General features: G+C 37.2%; 2 protein-coding genes across 2 annotated transcripts in view; both read right to left on the bottom strand.

Annotated features, from left to right (window-relative positions):
- The window catches only part of LOC132121496 (phosphatidylinositol-glycan biosynthesis class F protein-like), a 358,018-nt gene that overhangs the window by 169,827 nt on the left and 166,520 nt on the right, over nucleotides 1-21,671 (bottom strand). The gene's annotated exons all lie outside the window — the stretch shown is intronic.
- On the bottom strand, nucleotides 1,516-11,402 carry fshr (follicle stimulating hormone receptor). The gene is made up of 10 exons (XM_059530919.1): nucleotides 10,967-11,402; nucleotides 8,265-8,336; nucleotides 6,915-6,989; nucleotides 6,676-6,747; nucleotides 6,436-6,510; nucleotides 6,187-6,267; nucleotides 5,614-5,682; nucleotides 5,444-5,518; nucleotides 5,058-5,243; nucleotides 1,516-3,594 (listed from the first exon to the last, which is right to left on the bottom strand). Exons 1-10 carry the CDS (start codon nucleotides 11,149-11,151, stop codon nucleotides 2,472-2,474), a joined length of 2,013 nt encoding a protein of 670 aa, XP_059386902.1. The 5' UTR covers nucleotides 11,152-11,402; the 3' UTR covers nucleotides 1,516-2,471.

Below are 21,671 nucleotides of genomic sequence, written 5' to 3'. Positions count from 1 at the left end.
GTCCACCCAAAATCAATATTTTAAAGGTAATCAAACAGTTGGTGGTTTCCATTGACTTCCTTAGTAGGAAAAAAAATACTATGGAAGTCAATGGCAACCACCAACTGTTTGATTACCTTTAAAATATCTTCTTTTATGTTCAACATTAGAAAGCAACTCATACAGGTTTGGAAAGACATGAGGTTGAGTAAATGATGACAGGGTGAACTTTCCCTCTAATGCTATGGTCCATATAAATTACTAAATGAATACTGCTGGATTATACACTGTATGCTGAGTGCATTTTTAAAGAAAAATGGTAAGTGAAAATAAAATGGAATAATGTTTAAACAGTACCATATAATATAAGAAATAAACCCTGCTTTTATTGCATTTTTGATCCAGTTTGTCTAAAATTGTCAACGTTTGCTGGTCCAATCAAATAATGAGCCATGAAAGAGGTGTAAATCACAGCTGAGCTGATATTCTTTTAGGATCATCCATCACACTGTAACGGGAAGGTCACGTCAAGCGCATTGCATTTTGGAATGCTCTTCCACAAGTTTTTCACCGTGGGTAATGTATGCATAGAGAATATTTGCGTACTTACTGGCGTGCACAGAATATATACACTATTATGGAGCAATAGTAAGTAGTATGCAAGTGTGCATGTCTTGCTTTATGCTTTTGGAGGATTACAGCGCCACCCAGTGTTCAGTTGTAGTCACGTACTTGATATTCACAGAAATCCTAAAACACTTATATTCTTATAATACATTAATACATTAAATAGTCACTAATTATTGTAAAAGCATGCATTTTGTGCTGAAGCTTGGTCCTCACTGTGGTGTAGGAATTAAAATGTAAAGTAGGCCACAGGCATGGGTTTTTTAGAAGTAATGATTATCTCCTAAAATGTATTTTTTTTTAAATGATTTGAAAGTTATAATGGTTGCAGTAACTGCTCTCTGCATTCTCTGTGTGTGGTTTGCTCACAGTCTGCTGTTCCCTTGACTTGCGGTATTGAACCCCTGGCCTTGATACATGAGCCATATCTTCATAACAGATTCCTCGTTTTTTTTTTGTGTGTGGACTTCCTCGGCCCATCTGAGGTTTGAGTTCAAGGTGCTGTATTGCACAGCTGCTGTAACTGCCACACACTCCCATTGCTCCACTCCAACACTGAGGCAAACATTGCTGCCGCCAAAAAAAAAAAAAAGGCAGAACAACAGCTCTCTGTCTCAGAGCTTAAACATTATTGCAGGTGCAAAGATAACAGAGTCAAGACTTGGAGAGAGGGAAACTCTCCTAACTTGGAATTTATATTGTGCCTCAGTTCATGTAAGCAGACTCCGCTTTACTTTCTTGTAGATGTCCAGTGAAGGATTCATTAGATGTACCATAAGTCCATTCAACTTAACACTCTTATACTTTCTCTGAGATCCTCTCTCTTACTGCGGTTGGCCTGCGAGGTTATTGTGACCTTGAACAAATCATTCCATGCAGTGCTAAAGGACTGAAATATTTGTGATAAGAAGGGGTGATGGCTAGGGCTATAAATGTCTTTTTAGTTTCAGCACACATGAGAACTTAAATAAGACACCAAAACAGTTTGAAAGGATCAAGAGGTTTTTATATTGTGTATTTATTTTTTTTAAATGAAGACTACTGTTTTTAGCTATTATACATGAACAAATATACCAAACACACTCCTCATGATTCACAATTTCTTTCCTTCTGTCTTTTTTTGTTTTTTTATTTATTTATTTATTTTATTTTTTTGGTGCATTTTCTCCCTTTGCCACAAGTATCAGCGTATCTTAAAGGGATAGATAGATAGAATAAAAATTCAGTTTTTAAAATTGTATGACTATATTTCTTCCATGTAATCTCAAAAGTTACTCTGAAGAGTGTTTCAGTTGTCTTTGTCCATTATAATGAAAGTCAGTTTAATCCAAAACAACACTGGATCCCATCGACTTTCATTGTATGGACCAGAAAAAAAAAAAATTGATTGTTTTCCTCAAAAGAAAACACATACAAGTTTGAAACAATGTGAGTTAATAATGACAAAATTTTCATTATACTAACTATACCTTTAAATTTAATAACTTTTCCACAAGAACAGTTCAGAAGTATTTGCTGCATGCCTAGTAATGCTGCATCCTTGTTAAAAGATGTAGAGATCTACATTATTCATAGTAAAGATATCACCTAATCTCAATTTTGGCGCATTAATGCATGCTGGACATCAAGGATACGCCTATCAGGATATCAAAGGCCAATCAAGCAGCATCTTGTAAATGGTCGAATTATTTCTAAAGACATCTGAATCGTTTGACCTGAGAAGTCAAGCACTATCAATATGAGATGCCTTTACCCTATTCCACACCATAGAAACCTTCAAGAATTTCATATCCAGATTCCATGTTTTTCCCTATTTATCCTCATTTCAGCGTCCAAGCAGCATATTTTGGTGGACTGATTAGTGGTCAGTACACTTGGGCGATGTGACCAAGGGAATACAGTGTTCCATCACTAGTCTTTGGTGAAGGCACCTTGGCTCCGTTTTGCCCTGAAGAGATCTCTGTGCGGTAAATGTGCGCACGTGTTTTAAAGCAGCCGAATTGGCTAGTCAGAATGAAGAAATCCCTCTTGAAGGTTTTGGTGAAGAAGGCGTAGAGAAACGGGTTCGAGCAGGAATTTATGGGGTAAAAAAGCACTAGCAAGACTTTGGCGTGAGAAACGGTGATTAGCGGTAGTTTTAAGGCTGCGGAGATGGCAAAAAACGAGATGGGAGCCATACACAGGAAGTCAGTGAAGATGAGCACAGCCATGCGCTTTGCTATACGCATGTCTGCATTGGCAGGAACGAAGGTGGGATTGTGGACGGTAAGGTAGATGCGCATATAACAGACACATACGATTAGAAAAGCAGCTACATTGAGAAGAAGCAACAGCACCACGTAACCTTGTGAAATCACCGTTTCTACATCCATTGGCAGGCAGATGCTGGTCTTCTTGTAGCTACTCACTCCAAAAACAGGCATCAGAGCAGTAAGCAGGGCAAACAGCCACCCAGCCGCCATTATTGCGCAGGCATGGCGCAGGCGCATCTGACGTTCCCGCTGCATGGCGTAAGTGATGGTGTGCCAGCGCTCCAGAGTAATGGCAGTCAGAGTGTAAACAGACAGCTCGCTGGAGAAGACCGTGAAGAAGCCTGCCACATGGCACCCAACTCCTGTCTGCCAGTCGATGCCATAGTTGTAGTAGCGGGACTGTGTGTCAATGTCCTTTGCAGCAATGATCAACAGGTAACTGCCCATGCAAAGGTCTGCAAATGCCAGGTGGCACATTAAAAACCTAGGAACAGTCAGTTTGTAGCGGCTTGAAAGGAGCACCAGGAGGACAGCACAGTTGCCCACGATGGCCAATATACTGATGAACCAGATTAGAACCCGCAGGAATGTAAAACCCATGATGTCCTCACAGGGGTTGAATGCGTCTGGTGTGGGGTAGCAGGTCACTTTTATTACATCCTTACAGTGGTCTTCAAAAAAGTATGGCTCTAGGAATGGGGCACCAGAATTGTTACACATTTGATTGTTCACAGACCTGTGAAAACAGAAATAACATATGAGAGTATGGATGAGTTTTCAAGAAAATATTCCATCACCATTTACTTAACCTCATGTTGTTTCAATCCTCTTTGTCTCTCTTCCAAACAATGAAAGTGAATCACAAATGACAAAAAAGCATCATAAAAGCTGTCCAGTACAATCTTTTGGTCTCTTCTTGACTTTAGAAAACTTGGAATTTAGAGAAGGCAGGGCCGTCCTTAGGGCAGGGCAACTGGTGCCCTGCGCTTGAGGGGTGTCCCACGGTGAGCGTGGGAAAAGGTTAAATATTTATGCATTGCCATGAGATTGTATTGGATGGTTTACAAAAATATTCGGTCCAATTTTTGCATTTCATTTGTCTGTTCAGACCAATGCAGAAGAAAACATCAGAAAGGATAAATGAAAATGCAAATTCACTCTCTGACAGTAGGTGGCTCAAAGGCCAAAATTACTATGATACTCAAAATGCTGCAGAATGTTCTGTTTCTGACCCCTGCTTGTCACAGGGGAAAAAGGAAGGAAAAACAGTATTTACATACTTTCAAACAGCTGTTCAGATTTTTGAATTAGCTATAGTGCTTATTAGACACATAGACTGTATAAAAACATGGACGCAGTGTCCGTGATGTCACCTGTAGGTTTCTGAAGTGCATTTTTGAAGCCCAAAGTGGACAGAGTCAGCTGTCCCCATATCGGCAGCGCGTCACTCCTTGATAATCGAAAATGGGCAAAGAGGTGGGAAGTTGGTAGAGCTAGTTGCTAAAACCACGCCCACCTTACTTGACGGCAGTGACAGCAGCGGCAACCCACCTGTCACTCAAGTGGCCACACTCTTCATTATGCTGAACTTTAATCTTTAAAAAATTTAAACGGATGAGTTATATATAAAAAAAAAAATGAGACTGACTCTCTTTCGATGAATTGTAGTTTAAGTCACTTCTGTTTTGGTTTCAAGAGAGAGACCAGTAGGTTGCCGCTTTGATTAAACCATATCAAACACAAAAATGCAGAGACAAGAGAGTCGGTTCCAGATTCACTGTTGCTTAGCAAAATACTTGAGTAATACTATGTGACTGCCACCAAATCTTAGTTTTATGTAACAACAGTGGCTCTGGGCATTTGACTAAAGGTGCAAATCTTGGATAGCCAGCTTTATTCAGAGTGGATAGAAAAGATTAGAAGATAGAAAGATTAGAAAAAAATAAATAAATATTTGTGTCTTAACAGATGCTCATTTAAATGAAAATCATACCAAGTTTTCAGACTTTTATGGTGCTTTTTGGTGATTTTGGCAGCTTCTGCACCATCTAATTAGTAATAAAACTGTATGGAAAGAGCAATGTAAACATTCTGCCAGGTATCTCCTTTTGTAAAAGAAAGAAAACCACAGTGTTTTGGAATGATATAAGGATTTTGACGGAATAAACTTTTTTTTTTTTAAAGCAGTGTGTAACTGACTTGTTCTTAGTGAAGTTTTTGAAGGCACAGCAGTGGCTGGGGTAGGTCAGGTTGGCCTGCGTGAGCTCAGTAAACAGCTCCAGGCTGGGAAGCTTCTTTAGAGAGTAGACAGAGATGGCCGTCAGAAGCTTAAGAGTCCTCAGCATGTTTTCTGGCAGGGTGTGGACAGCTGTATGTGAGATGTCCCTGTAATGACAGCAGCCATTTCAGTGTCTACTGCCGGATTGGGTGTATTTAACTTGTTGTTGAACTAAACCAGGTACAGAGGTTAGTGTGAGTGAAACAGGCATTGCTGTGAGATTTTGTCCTGAGGACACAGAGTGGGTGTGTGGTGCTCCAGCTGGTGAGTTGTATTGTTGTTGAAAGTCAGAGTTGTTCATGCTTACAGAACGATGGGGCCTTCAGCTCCTTTAAAGGCATATCTGTCGATATGACTCAGCTGCTGGTTTCCCATGAGAAAGCTGTGAGAAAGAGAGAGACACTGATTAGATGAAAGATTAGCGGTTTTATGTGAGATGCTAATTTATGAATATATAAAATATGTAACAGAACTCACAGTTTTTCAATTCTGGTACCATTGAATGCATAGCTCTCTAACGCACGGATCCCGTTCTTTGTTAGTCTCCTGCAAGAGTACAGTTTTCAAAAGTTTGCGGTTGGTAAGTTTTTATTATTATTTTTTTATTTTATTAAGAAGTCAGTGTCACATGACCCTTCAGAAATCATTCTAATATGCTGATTTGGTGCTCAAGAAACATTTCTCATTATCATCAGTGTTACAGTTGTGCTACTTACTTAATATTATTTTGTGACAACCAAAATCCTTTGAATTGATAGAAAGTTCAAAAGAACAGCATGTATATACAGTAAAAATGTGTTAATATATTGTGTTCATTAATCTGGTAACTAAAAGTTCAATGTTTGTGTATGATAAAAAAAAAAAAAAATCATTACGTATCATTTTGCTGGAATATAATTCAGATAAATAAGTTTATTGTTTGTTATGCACTCCAAGACAAACTTTATTCAATTTAAGTGTGTGCATTGCTTTTTCAATAATTCAACAGCCCATCATATTATTCACTCTTCACATAAAGAATAACTCAATCGCACAGTCTCGCATACTTACAGCTCAGTTATGGTGGCACTGGTCAATCCGAGGAAAGCGTTACGAGGAATCTTATCTATGTGAATGTTATCTTGTAGATCACTGTAACATAGTATTGATATAGCATAGATTTTTTTTTTTACACAGGTCAGCTGTACTATATGATCATTTCTTTGTAAATTTTTACAAACTGTATCCTTTTTGAATATTAATCCAGCCGAACCAAGTAAAATATACATTAAGACAGTGACAGCATGAGTAGAGGCTTACAAAAGAAATTCAAGAGCAGCAGAGTTGATCTGGGAGAAATCAGGCAGGGCTTTAAGACCAGTGTTTGATATAGTCCTAAAGGAACACACACACAGACAAGATTAATGAATGTAATACATCAGAGAGACATTTGTATTTTGTCTTTGTAATATACTCCCTTTAAATTGCTGAACCACAGCATGAGACCACAATGATTCAGAGTTTACTAGACAAGAGTAATGAAGACAGAAAAGAACTCACAGATACCGTAGCTTTGGAAGTCTCCAGAAGGCATCTTTGAGCGTCACAAGGTTTTTTGATTTTGTAATAGTTCTGATTAGATAGATAGATAGATATATAGAAATGATCTTTCGTATTTATAGAAATGATTTTGCATATTATTTACTATAGATTTTGGTTCCAATTTTAACATACAATTTTAAAATGTTTTGACAAGAATGTAAATGGACGTAATTTCCACACGTAGTGCAGCAACATACATTTCCTGTAGCTCTGTCAGGTTAGAGAAAGCAAAGGGTTCAATTCGCTCAAGAGCACCATTCTCGGACACCACTCTGAGAAGAAAAATAATAATCATAGAGCAACAGATATTATGTCTAAAGCTTTATAAAAACTGGTTGCAATATGACAAAATTTTTACAAAATCTTAAAAACCACGATGCAGAATGTGCACTATTTGCTTGATGATTTCTTTAAAGGAATAATTCACCCAAATATGAAAATAAGCTGAAAATATAATCACCTTTAGGCCATCTAAGATGTAGATCAGTCTGTTTCTTCAGTGTCACAGATTTGGAAAAAAGAATAGCATCACTTCACATGACTTGCTCACTAATGGATTAAATACAGTGAATGGGTGCCGACAGAATAAGAGTTCAAACAGTTCATAATAATCCACAAGGAATCTACATGACTTCAGTCCATCAGTTAACATCTTGTAAAGCAGTAAGCTGTGTGAAACTAATCCATCATTAATGTGTTTAGAACTTCAAATAATCACTTCTAGCTAAAATATCTATCCACATCCTCTATCTATAAAATTGCTTTCTCCTGTGAAAATCTGAATCAGGAGAGAAATATGCACAGATCAAACACCATTTATATCTGAAAACACATTACACACCGTGGATTTTTATGTGAGATGAACTTTTTCACTGGAGGAAACATTACGAGGGATTTTGGCCAGTTCAAATACCGTAATTATGGATTTGCAGCTTTTCCCTTTCAAAGATATTAACTGATAGACTGGAGTTTTGTGGATTTCCTGTATATCATTGTGACATTTTCATCAGCTGTTTGGACTCTCATTCTGACGGCACCCATTCACTGGACACACACATTCTCCAAATCTGTTTCGATGAAGAAACAAACTCATCTACATCTTGGTTGGCTTGAGGTAAATTTTCAGTAAAAAAAAAAAAATATATATATATAAATAAATTATATATATATATATATATATATATATATATATATATAAAATAAAACTGTATATATATCTCTGAATAAGAAAAAAAAAACACTCTCTCTCAGGTTTTGCAGTTTTGATACTGTGATACATATGTGTTTGGGTCACTGTTAAACATAATGTTCCATATCAAAGTCTAAACATATTCAAACAAGACTAAATATCATGTGTTTATATGCGGTTTTGCATTAAGTGAAAACTAAGCCAAAAGCCAAGAACAGTTGTGAGCATTCAGTAGCAATTTCTCTAGGTTTTAAATAATTGATTGAATTCTTTCTAATCTCCATGTGGTTTCTTGCTGAAAATACACTTCCAAGTTTTAATAGTAAACAGCTTGGTGTCCTTCACTCTTTGCACTCACATTCTCTTCAGCTCATGTAGTTCAGACAGGGCTGCTCGGTGAAACACTCTGATCTCTGTCAGCTTGATCTCCCTGCTCAAAATTAGACAGAAGAGATGTGATTCGCCATCCAACAATTTGTTACCATCAAAGTGTTATAGTTATAAATAGCACAGTCTATTCAGGGGTGAATGTGGTATTATGATTCTATTTCAGTAATAGCAGTTTTTTCCTGCTTTCATCAGATCGCCAATCACTTAATTTGAATCTAATTTAATAAGTCAGAAGACACTGCAACCCTTTTGGTGAGAATTTCTAGGTAAAGGGCACATTCACAACTGCTATTTACTTGAATGGAGAGTATACTACAAATTCTCCTATTTTGTTTTAATTGAGTGGTCTTTCTCCGTTCCATTATAACGTTGACAATAAAAAGCAGAAACACTTGCTAAAATCAAAACACTCTCATGGCAATTTGTAACTGTTTAACATGTTGGCAAATTGGAGGCTAATTAGCATGAATCTGGACTTTCATGCTTACTTTTTTTCCCTCTTAAAATCATAAGTTTATATATAAATCACATTGCACAGATTCATGCTTTCAAGCCATACCAGCTTCATTTTCTCATGAGATTGGGCTAGTTTAAATTTAGAATATCTCTCTTTGTGTGCGAGTGTGCGTGCGTGCATCTGTGTGCGTGCATGCTCTAAAAGACTCTTTCCAAGTATAGTTGTGAACTTACACCAATCTTCCACTTCAGGAATCTAATAGGTTCTCATGAAAGTTAGTATGAGCAGAATGAGTCATAGCAGAAACTAGGTCATTCAAGATGCGAAATGTTTTGAGAAATGGAAACACATTTACCAGTGGCCTATTTACAGACTGCAAATAATCTATTTACTGTCAAGATTTGTGGGTAATTCTTATTGCATGCTGTCATTAGCGTCTGTGTGTTTTTCCTGTGGATATTCATTCCTGTAATCCCTCAAAAAACGCAGACAGCACAATAACACAAAGCACTCTGGACATGAATGCCTTGTAAAGCATGCGGTTAAGTAATATGTGTTGGTATAAGAGATACAGATATGAAAGATTCAGATCTTTGTTATATCATAGTTTGAATGTTTTGATCCTTGTTATTTTTACTTATTTGTTCCTGACTGGGTTTGTGGTGGGGTTAGCTAAATGCCTGATGGAGGAAGTTTTTATTTTTGTAATTCCGTTTGGTGTTTTTAGTGGTGCAGAAATTACACACTACAGAAGAGTGCAATGTTTCAGAGACATTTGCCTTGATATTTACAGTTATAAAGAGAGAAAACATCTGCAGCATGAACTATTCCTATCAAGCACAGCACTGTTCGCTCTTGCAGTCCTGAGTACAGAGTCTGACACGCTGAGACACACAAGCTGAAAAGCTCTTGGTGCTTTTTCCAAAATGGAAAAATCAAGTAATTAACCCAAAGCGCAGACAGCCATAGTGAGGCTCAGAGCACAAAGGCCCTGTCAGGTTGAAATGTGTGATCCCGGTGGGCATCTTCAGATAGATTGAGCTGGGCAAACTTATCTAAACTGAATGGCAGTCAGTGCAAAAAAGAAATACAATCCTGATTAACCTGCTTGTGGAACAAAAGATGGTTTTATTTCATCTTCATGTTTACCCCTCTCTCTTTTTGACTGGTTGAAATAACAAATGACTTCATGGAACACAAGAAAAGCATTTGACATTAAAAACACACTCCCCATGTCAGGCTTGAGAATTTGTATGAGCAACTGTAGACTTGAGATTACAAAAAATATTTGGGGACTCACAAAAGATTCCTTGTCAATCACATTCTCTCCAAACCACAATAACAAGCTCTGGAACAATAACAATGTCACTGAGAATCTCGGGTTTTAAATTAGACTGTCAAGCTTTTGAATGGTGTTTATCACTTTCATTACGTTTATTAGGTTTCATTAAAATTCTTATTTATTGAATAAATGTAGAAAAAGTTCATTAAATATCATGCAATATCATTTGTTTTGAATTAGAAAAATGATAAATAAAATAATTGTATGTAATACATGAAAAGTCTTCATATTTAATTATTTGTTGTTTAATACTATTTTATAGTAACTTGTAATCATTATATTTTGAATAAAACTGATTATTCTGATTTATGTGCTTACATTTTATTACATTTTATTCACACAATATCAGTATTATTTTGGTATTATTTATATAATATTATAATGTTTATTAATATTTAGAATTAGCTGTTAATTTAATATTTTCAGTTTTATTTTAATTGTTTTAATTTGAGTAATTGTAGTACATTTTTCTTTTACTTGCCAAGTTTTTTAAAATCTAATATTTAAGATTTATTTAAATTAATTATTTATTATATAATCATATTTTTCACTTAGTTCCCAATGCGACATGTCTGTTTATTTTTATCTAATATGTAATATTTATTTCTATTAATTATTTATAATATATAATATGCATCCATTATTTTTTAGAGAATTAATATCTAACATCTACATTTTTTATTTAAATTCAATTCATGAAAACATTTTTTCATGGTTTTAGTTAACAATAATAAACACATACATACTATAGCTACAACATCCAGAACTAGGAAGCATCATAATATTTGAAGTGATGTTTCTAATGTGAAATGCTACATCTAGATGTTATAACTATACATGCATTGTAACGTGTGTGTGTTTTTATACTCACACAAAAGTCGTGTTTTCCGGTATATGTCTTGGCATCTCATGGACATTGTTGCCCAGACAGAAGAAATTACAAGTCGAACCATTGAATGAGCAGAAATGAGATCCAACAAGCATGCCTTCTGTGTTTGACACGAACCAGCCAAGACTAAAGCACAGCATCATCAACAAGACCATCCTCTTTGTCATCTTCTCTTTCCAGGTGGAATGGTTTGTACAGTGTTTGTGAACTGAGGCCTTTAGTGCCTCCTGGGCTCCGCTGATGTTCAGGTGAGGGCTGGGAGAAGATTGGTCTTCGTTAAGAGTCTGTTTGAGTGGTGTTTTCTGGTCGTAGTGGTCTGTTCTAGTGAAGCCGCAGGGAGGCTGATCTCTTTCTGAGAGGCGTTCTGGTCAGAAGCTCTACAGCCAGAGCCAAGGGAGACCTTGGGAGAGAGGTCCTCTGATAACAAACAAATGTTTTGTTCATTCCTCCCCTCCAAATCCTTATTTCTCTCCTCTCATCCTTTTCTTCAAAAAGTGAATGCGGTCCTCCCCATCTATACTAAGCTCTGAAAGTCCCAGAAAAGCTACATATAAAGCAGTCTCCCATTGGCAATATTAATTGTGTAGCTACCATTGTTACTTTTTGTTGAAAGTACTGCGTGAACTACTTGGTAGTTATTTCCCTTTTCAAAAATGAGTGCTTGTGTACAAATTCCTTTTCTGAATATCATGTATGGGAAGCTGTAATGTTTGTCATTATATGAATTACAGCTGGTTTGACGCTAGTTGGCTTGTGAGTGCTGGTCTTACTCAGGGAATGACCGGAGCTGTTTAGTCTTAAAACTTTGTTTGAGTCTGACATGTGCAAGTTTGATAGTAGTGGACTGCGTGTTCAGACACTGACACCAAACAGATACACACGCGTGCACTCTCAGCTAATTCCAGTGCAGTTAAAATTTGATAAAAATATTAATGGACACAGGTTTTTTTAAGATGCATAAAATAAAGAAGGGCTAAATGAAAGCTGATTAAATTTATGGTACAAATTAGATCGCAAGTAATTCTTTGTAAAAATGTGGTGACATCCGGGCATTATGGGATGGCATTTTGGTGTGATTTCCATTCAAGTTTTAAAGTTGGTCATAGGACTCTTAGGGTGGTTTTTACAATGAAGCATGGCCTGATTTTAATGCATGAATATTTTAGAGCAATTACGTTAACAATGAAAAAATATAATGTTATTATACCAACCAAATCGAAATTATGGTTTTTGGTTAAACTAACACTTATTTTTCTACCTACAAAACTAATTGTAACATAATGTAACTCTCTCTATCTTTCTCAATCTCTTCTCATTTCAAATTGTGGTAAATGTAATAATAATCTTTACTGCTAAAATTCTAAGCTTGACCGCCTTTTAAAAAAAATCTAATTGTTTTAATTGTTGTGCATTTGTGCATTGCTGCTTGTGTGTAGTTGTGTTAAAAGTGCCGTGTTTGGAATGCAGCCATGCCAGAGAGCTGTTCAACTGTGGGCTTTATAAAATGGATAACCTTGAGGAGGAGTTAGTAGGGGAAGGGTGTTTTTATTGCTATTATTGCTAAATTCTCTTTATTCGACCTGAACGTAGAATTCAACTTTAGTGGCTTCAAGAAAAACATACTATAAAATTGGATTTTTTTGAACATCCCTTTGTTCCCTTTGAGCAGCAGTTTTATTGTATTCTTTTTTTATTATAACACATTTTACTTCAATGCACAAAAGACATATAACACACACATGTACACACAAAAAGGAGAAGAAAACAACGACAACAACAACATGATGCCAATCGCTCAGTATACAATTCGCATTGTACATATTTAATAATATAAGTTATATAGATTTATTCATAAAAAATCCGGCCTTCAACAGATAGTAAGTACCTAATAGTATTTCCACACACAAGAAGGGCTAAAAGGGAGAAGAAAAGCATATTTATAATGCTATATTTTCCACATAAAATCTAATATTCTTCCTAACAGCAGCCACTCTTTTCATTACCATGTATTCTAATAATGTAACCAATATTTAACGCCAGCTTAGTTTTCCAATGCTGGAGAATAGCTTTTTAGCTAGAATTAGAGCAATGTTAACTAATTTTACATAATGTGGAGCAACATCACTCTTCAAAAATGATCCTTCCAAACAAAACGAAGGAGAAAATAGTATTTCAATTCCAAGTAGAATATGCAATTTCTCTATAAACCCCAACCAAAAATTCTGAACAGGACTACAATACCATAAGGAGTGGAGGTAAGTATCTATAGGTACAGAGGTTACATTGGACACAGATGTGTGAATTAAAAAAAAAAAATTCAGGTACATCAATGTATCTATACTAAGAATTTATCAGCATTATACATGCATTTATTATTATTTATTAACATTCTTTTTGAAGGCGAAACTGTTCTGATCTGAGTGACAAATGCAGAAGGTTGAAGCATAATGTAATTAATATATATATATTATTCCTGATTACCTCCTTTATATGTAAACAAGGAATAGATTCTCTTTTAGGAATAGCATAACTGAATGTTAAATCTTTGAAGGAGATAAACTTATTATTGTCACAGTGTCTGGTCTGTGTTTCCCTGGGTGTCCACTAGTGGTCTCACTTTCCCATAGTCACCCCACTGCAGGCACTACATTTTCCCACAAGCCTTTGTCCCTTTCATCACTGTTAATTGCACACCTGTTAATTGCACTCAGCTGTCTCCACTTTCATCATCTTCACCTGTCTATATAAACCGGTCTGTTTCTATCTGTTAATGGAGTTCTTGTCTTCCGTCACCCGGCTTTCTCATGTTCCCTGTGTTTTTCTTGGTTCTTGTTTTTTTGTTTTGGACTGATTTATGGTTATGATCTCTTGCCTGTTTTGGATATTGATTTTTGGATTACCCATTAAAACACTGCATTTGGATCTCTTGTTTCCGGTGTGCATTCATTACAGAAGGACTCCATCATGCCAAGATCCAGTGGTGTGGGATTTCGTATGTATCCATTCCCCAGCCAACATAGAGGAGCGGATGGGGAGACTTTCAAACTTAACCACCCTCCGTCAAAAGGGGATTGAGGTGGGTGGTTTGGCGCAAGTATTCTGGACCCTGGCGGTAGGATTGGGATACAATGATGATGCACTCCAGAGTCGAATCAGGTCCCCGTTGACCGTCCTGAGTCGAGTAAGGTCCCCGTTGACCGTCCTGAGTCGAGTCAGGTCCCTGTTGACCGTCCTGAGCCGAGTCAGGTCCCCGTTGACCATCCTGAGTCAGGTCAAGTCACCATTAACACTCATGAGTCAAGCATTACCACAGTTAGACCTCAGGAGTCGAGTCATCAGTGTTATTCATGGGCAAGGTCAAGTCACCAGTGTTCTTCATGGGCAAGGTCAAGTCACCAGTGTTCTTCATGGGCAAGGTCAAGTCACCAGTGTTCTTCATGGGCAAGGTCAAGTCACCAGTGTTCTTCATGGGCAAAGGCAAGTCACCAATGATTTTCATGAGCAAAGTCAAGTCACAGTTGATCTTCCTGAGTCAAGTCAAGTCACCGTTGATCTTCCTGAACGAAGTCAAGCCACCGTTGATCTTCCTGAACCCAGTCAAATCCAGTCCTCTTCATATCTCTGCTGAACTACCAGAGCCTCTTCACGTCTCTGCTGAACTACCAGAGCCTCTTCACATCTCCATCCAGGAACTCACCGCCTGCCCTGTCATGGCCATTACAGGAGATTATCTACCATCTCATCAGGGCCACGGAGGCCACCCTTAACCTGTTCATGTTCTCTATTTCAGGCTTACCTAACCAGACTTGCTCTCCTGTGCCATCGATCCCACTGTGGTGGTCTTCTGCGCCACCCTGGTGGGCTTCTGTCTCGTCTGCTCGGCTGTGGTGGTCCTCTGCGCCATCCCGGTGGGCTCCATTTCCACCTGGTCCACCCTGGATTCCTGCCCTGTCGGCTCTGCCCTGGGCCCCTGAACTTTCCGTTCCCTCCTGGCCTCTTCGTTTTGTTGTTGTTTTGTTTTTGTTTCTCTCTGTTTCCCTCTGTTTTGTAAAACTGCATTTTTCCATCTCAAAAATATATCTAAATTACGGCCTATGCTCTCAATGTCAAATGCAGAAATGTTAATCCATGTATTTATGAACTCAAGGTTAGATTATTGTAATGCTTTATTGGGTGGTTGTTCTGCACACTTAGTAAACAAACTACAGCTAGTCCAAAATGCAGCAGCAAGAGTTCTTACTAGAACCAGGAAGCATGACCATATTAGCCCGGTCCTGTCAACACTGCACTGGCTCCCTATCAAACATCGTATAGATTTTAAAATATTGCTTATTACTTATAAAGCCCTGAATGGTTTTGCACCTCAGTATTTGAATGAGCTCCTTTTACATTATAATCCTCTATGTCCGCTACGTTCTCAGAACTCAGGCAATTTGATAATACCTAGAATATCAAAATCAACTACGGGCGGCAGATCCTTTTCCTATTTGGCGCCTAAACTCTGGAATAACCTACCTAACATTGTTCGGGAGGCAGACACACTCTTGCAGTATAAATCTAGATTAAAGACCCATCTCTTTAACCTCGCTTACACATAACATACTAATATGCTTTTAATATCCAAATCCGTTAAAGGATTTTTAGGCTGCATTAATTAGGTAAACCGGAACCGGAAACACTTCCCATAACACCCTATGTACTTGCTACATCATTAGAAGAATGGCATCTACGCTAATATTTGTCAGTTTCTCTCTTATTCCGAGGTCACCGTAGCCACCAGATCCAGTCTGTATCCAGATCAGAGGGTCACTGCAGTCACCAGGATCCAGTACGTATCCAGACCAGATGGTGGACCTCTACTGCCCTGAAAGACAGCCGAGACCAGGACAACTAGAGCCCCAGATACAGATCCCCTGTAAAGACCTTGTCTCAGAGGAGCACCAGGACAAGACTACAGGAAACAGATGATTCTTCTGCACAATCTGACTTTGCTGCAGCCTGGAATTGAACTACTGGTTTCGTCTGGTCAGAGGAGAACTGGCCCCCCAACTGAGCCTGGTTTCTCCCAAGGTTTTTTTCTCCATTCTGTCACCGATGGAGTTTCGTTTCCTTGCCGCTGTCGCCTCTGGCTTGCTTAGTTGGGGTCACTTCATCTACAGCGATATCGTTGACTTGATTGCAAATAAATGCACAGACACTATTTAACTGAACAGAGATGACATAACTGAATTCAATGATGAACTGCCTTTAACTATCATTTTGCATTATTGACACACTGTTTTCCTAATGAATGTTGTTCAGTTGCTTTGACGCAATGTATTTTGTTTAAAGCGCTATATAAATAAAGGTGACTTGACTTGACTCTATGGACCTGGCCCTCCATCCCTCCCCCTGGTCCTCCGCTGGTCCACCTCCCTCCTGGTCTCTGTGTTCCTTGGTCTGTTCTTGTGTTCGGTGGAGCATCTAGTAGCTGCTCCCTAGAGGAGGGGGTAATGTCACAGTGTCTGGTCTGTGTTTCCCTGGGTGTCCACTAGTGGTCTCACTTCCCCATAGTCACCCCACTGCAGGCACTACATTTTCCCACAAGCCTTTGTCCCTTTCATCACTGTTAATTGCACACCTGTTAATTGCACTCAGCTGTCTCCACTTTCATCATCTTCACCTATCTATGTCAATGAATCTGTTTGAAATACGTATTTAAGCCCTCTCAGCAACATTCTTATTTTACCTTGATGATAAGGATGGTGAAGGTGCTAAAAATAGCTGGGTGGGTTAGGCAATCAGAGGACCGTTCCTGTCTTATCAAGCCCAGGTGAATACACAACAGTGCACAGGAAACCACAGAGCTACTGTAATAAAAGGTAAAGGTGAGCAAAAAATGAATGTAACAGATACATGTGACATACTTACATACTTGACATAATAATACCAACATTATTTATATACTATTATTGTTTTTATTAATATTTTGTATTCACTTTTATGTTTCCTTTTTAAATTTCGTTTTAATTTTAGTTACATTTTTAGTAATTTTACTATGCACTTTATTCATTTTAATTTTTTATTAATTTTAGTTTTAGTATTTATTAATTTTTATTTCCAGTTAGTAATTTTAATGCTTCAGCTTAAAATAAATGACAAATTAGAAATGTTGCAACTAACTGAAATAAATTCAGGTTTAACATCTAATATTTCCTATATTTCAGATTCATTTTTAAATGGCAAAAATGTTTTATGTTTAACGATAATAACTCTGTCAACTACTTAATATTGTTTTTAGATATTAAGTATTCTTAAGTGTTTTGAAAAACACTTAATAATAAATAGCATGCTTAAAACAAGATAAACTGATAATTGATGTTAATGTTTAAAATAGGAAAAAAATATTTACGGGGTAAAAAATTGCTTTAAAAAATGATATTATCTGTGCAAAGGTGTATTATCTTCCAAACATTACTTCTCAAGTAGATCAGATATGTTTTCTGAAAAACAAGACAAAAAGACTGATTAATAATAAAAATGTTCATTTGCATATCATCACCAGCACTGCATATTGAACTTGACATTGCATTGTCGTTACACACAACAGGTCAGCAGGGGGCAGGAGAGGACCACAAGTGAAACTAACCAGGCCTAATCGCCAGACACCCTTCTGTGCAGTATGGCATTACTGTTGTAACCTATTCATGTCAACCTACATTTTGTGCAACTGTTCATGTTTGCTTACAATCCAAAACCCTGTGTTATATGTATGGTTGAGCAGAGTAAGATTTCATGTTGATAATTTCACAAAGTTTACCTTATGTTGCAAAGTATATTTGTTTTATGTGGGGAAATGAACCCTAATCCATCTATATCTTTAAAATGAAACAACTTTTACCCATTTGCCCTCACATACCGTCACCTCTGGATGTTGTACTTAGCTTTGAGCCAGCTGCAAGCTGTGATCTGGATGTTCATAGCCTGATGTCTATCTGCCTGGAGCCTTGTGCTATCTGCCTACACACAGCGTAGGCTACGGCATTCTGCTTTCCTAGTGATGTGCTCCCTTGCTGATGAGATCTTCAATTTTGTTCTTGCTTCCGTGGATACAGTAGCCCCAAAAGATGTAGCATCTGATAATGGGGTTGAAAAAAGACCATATTGCTGCACAAAAAAGCATCTGCTTGGAGCAACGGTGTAAAAGATACATGTAAATTAGTATAGTACAACAATACGAGAGTTATTTAATTCATGAGCACACATATACAGCCTCTGAACTTGACCAGTCTGTTCTGTTGTTTAAGCAAGAAATACCTCACAGATCTCACTCTGTTTTCAAGACCATCAGCAGAGACATATTGTGTCTTTCTGTGGAGACATGATAAGATACGCTCTGACAGCTACCTGATTCTCTTCACACTCTTTCATTGGCAGGAGCAAAAAAGCGCCAAGGGCTCAGGTGTACGGGGACTTTGGGATAATGAAGGATTTTATAACTTTTTTCCCCCTCAAGCAGGTCTGAACATAGTGGATCTTGTCCAAAAATTAGCATTGTAATGTGCTGTTGCATCTGTTTGCTTTTTCAATTTTGAGAAGGTGTCTGTTAGTAACAGTATACTGCAGAGTCTTCAGAATTTCTTTTTTATTAAATGTATAGTTCACCTAAAAATGTAAATAGCTGAAAATGATTTTTTTCTTCATCTTGGGAACAGATTTGGCCTTATCAGTTAATCCTCTGCAGTGAATGGGCACCACCGAATGAGAGTTCAAACATCTGATAAAAACATCACAGGAATCCACATGACTCCAGTCCATTGATTCATTTCTTGTGAAGTGAAAACCTGCAGGTTTGTAATAAGTTGTTTTTAACTTTAAACTGTTGCTTCCAGATAAAATAAAGTCCTCTATTCATAATATTGCATTCTCAAGTGAAAAAGTTATCTTTTCTGTATCAAGAGAGATATGCACACCAAAAACAAATATACTGTATATGTTCTAAACAAATATAAAAATAGTTTAGAACAAATATATATGTTCTAAACAAATATACTGGTGGATTGTGATGTGAGAAGACAACAGGGGATGGACTTTATCACTGGACTATTATGGATTATGAACTCATATTTTGGCCAGAATTGACAGGTTGAAGTTATAATGCCATTATGATGGATTTATTTCTTACAAACATGAAGCCTTCCAATTCACAAGATGTTATCTGATGGACTGGAGTCATGTGGATTACTTGTGGAAATATTGTGTTTTTATCAGCTCTTTGAACTCTCATTCTGACGGCACCCATTCACTGCAGAGTAATGTAATGTTAAAGTTCTTCAAATCTGTCTGGATGATGAAACAAACTCATCTACATACAGCTTGGATGGCCCTGGTGTGAGGAAGGTTTCAGCAAATTGTCCCTTTTGAGTGAACTATTCCTTTAATTCAATGTTACTTGACATTGCAAATATGTAAAATTAGCTCAATTAAGTATCTATTTAAAATGAAAATAGTGACTATGATGTCATCCAGGCCGTGACTCACTGAAACACAAGGTTGCTTTTCTTCATTTCTAAAAGGTAGGGTCCGTAGAGATGCTGTTGTGTGTATTGGCATGCGCTGGCAGTGAAGAAGCACAGGAGAATTGGATCCGTGGAATACTACTTTCTAACAATGGTTGTTTCGGCAGTTGTTGACATCAGCAGATGACATGCAGCAAAACATGTTATGTCTTGGACTGGTGAAGTCAAACAAAGCCAGTTCTTTTTTCCTTGAGTCTATTATTGTATCATGAAAGGAGGGTGCGGGAAATTCTTATGAGTGACATACTCCTTCACGCTCTGGCAGTCTTCTCTTTCTCTGTCCCTCATTTTCCTCTCTCTCCCACCCCAACCCAATCAAACCCATCAACCTCATTAACATTCCACATCCAGGAGCAAACCAAGCGTTCAGCTTTGAGAAGAGAGGACAAAGTAGCATGCTCTCCTGAGGAAAACATGTTGACATTTTGTCAAGTCAAGAGTTTTGGTCCAGCTTTCTTCCGTGGAACTGGGTTTCTTTTAAAATTATGCCATTAGGAAGATTTTTTTCTGTTTCCAATCCACTTTTTCTTCTCTTGAGTAGTTTTTTAAGATCCCTCAAAGTATCCGTTTTTGTGAGGTATGGAATAAGCAGGGCACTGTAGGGCATTTTATTCTACGTTAAATTGCTCTAGTTTACTTACCTTCACATTGTGACTGATATTGATTAAAAAAAGTGCATATATATCAGACTATTCCATATATACTGTGTGTGTGTGTGCATATATACACACACACACACACACACACACACACACACACACACACACATATATACACACACACCAAATGTTACAATTTGTGTAATTTATGTAAATGTTTTAATTTATCTTATCACATATCATATCATATCATATCATGTAGTTTTTTAATTAAATGAATGTTAATCAATGTTTTACACCTACTGTAAACTGTCACATGTATGCTGATGATAGTTATATACTTGCATACTAAAAGTAAAAAGCAAGCCGTTAATAACATAATAGTTACAATTAAAGTTAATTACAATAAAGAGATGTAATATTTATATATAAAATATAATACATTTTTTTATAATATAAATTGCAATATTTGATTTTAGCATTAAAAAAATATATAAAATATAATGTATAGGCCTATTTGTAAAACAGATGTATTAAATGGTCTCAGATGCTTGGACCCCAATGTATATAGATATTAGTTATGTAGGCCTATTTAGATCTAGAACGAGCTAGTTTCATATATCTACACTGTTTGAGTTATGTATGAGTGACATGGCAAAAGCTTTTTGAATTCAGCAGATGCTTTGAAAATCCCAGTCATGGTTGAACATTTCTGCATTGTCCTTCATTTCATTACACAAGTCCTTCATAGTCATTACCTCTGCCTGAAGGAGGCTTGTGTTGCTCTTTAACTGCACTCCAGATAATCCTGTTTGATCGGAGAATAACTATTCGGTGTCATTTAATGAATACTAACTGGGTTGAATTTGAAAAATAATGTGTTTGGAATTCATTAGTAATTGACTTAAATATAAGGCTCAAGGACTTAAAAGATTTTTTACACACATGTTTGTATGGATGTTAAACAAAGTTCATTAAGTGATACCACATGACTAGGTTTTGTCCTTGATTCAAAGCAAACATCAGCATAGATGGCAGTCTTGTACATTACTGCACGTTTAGATAATTCGACATGCACATTGAGTTGTGAATCTTGACAGAGCCAACCGAAGATGTGCGTAAATTTACAAGCGGCAGCTTTAGCGCCACTGAAATCAATGACCAGAGGTGAAAACCTCATCAATGCTTATTGGACAAATGGTGACCTTCTGCAATAATGAACAGCAATCAATTTTACAGCATCATTTAAACTTTAAATGGGGAAAGGGATATGCTGAAAAAGCCTTTCTCTGCGAAACACGAGGGGTTAAAAACCACCTCAAGATTGCATTTGCAGCCGCTGACCTGAATCAATGCATAAATCATATCAATCTATGAAGGTTAGATGGGGTCAAGGCAACCGCAAACATGAAGCATTCAATATTTCATGACTTCCAGAGTTCTTCTTAGATAGAATTTGTGGTGCAAGAATTTGCTTTTGTGGAGAGTGAGTTATTATTTTAACTGCTAAATGTCTTGGTACACACCTGG

The sequence above is a fragment of the Carassius carassius genome, chromosome 39 (assembly GCF_963082965.1).
Source record: "Carassius carassius chromosome 39, fCarCar2.1, whole genome shotgun sequence".
NCBI lineage: Eukaryota > Metazoa > Chordata > Actinopteri > Cypriniformes > Cyprinidae > Carassius > Carassius carassius.
Note: the sequence above shows the minus strand (reverse complement) of the source record. Positions and strands in the feature narration are given on the sequence as shown.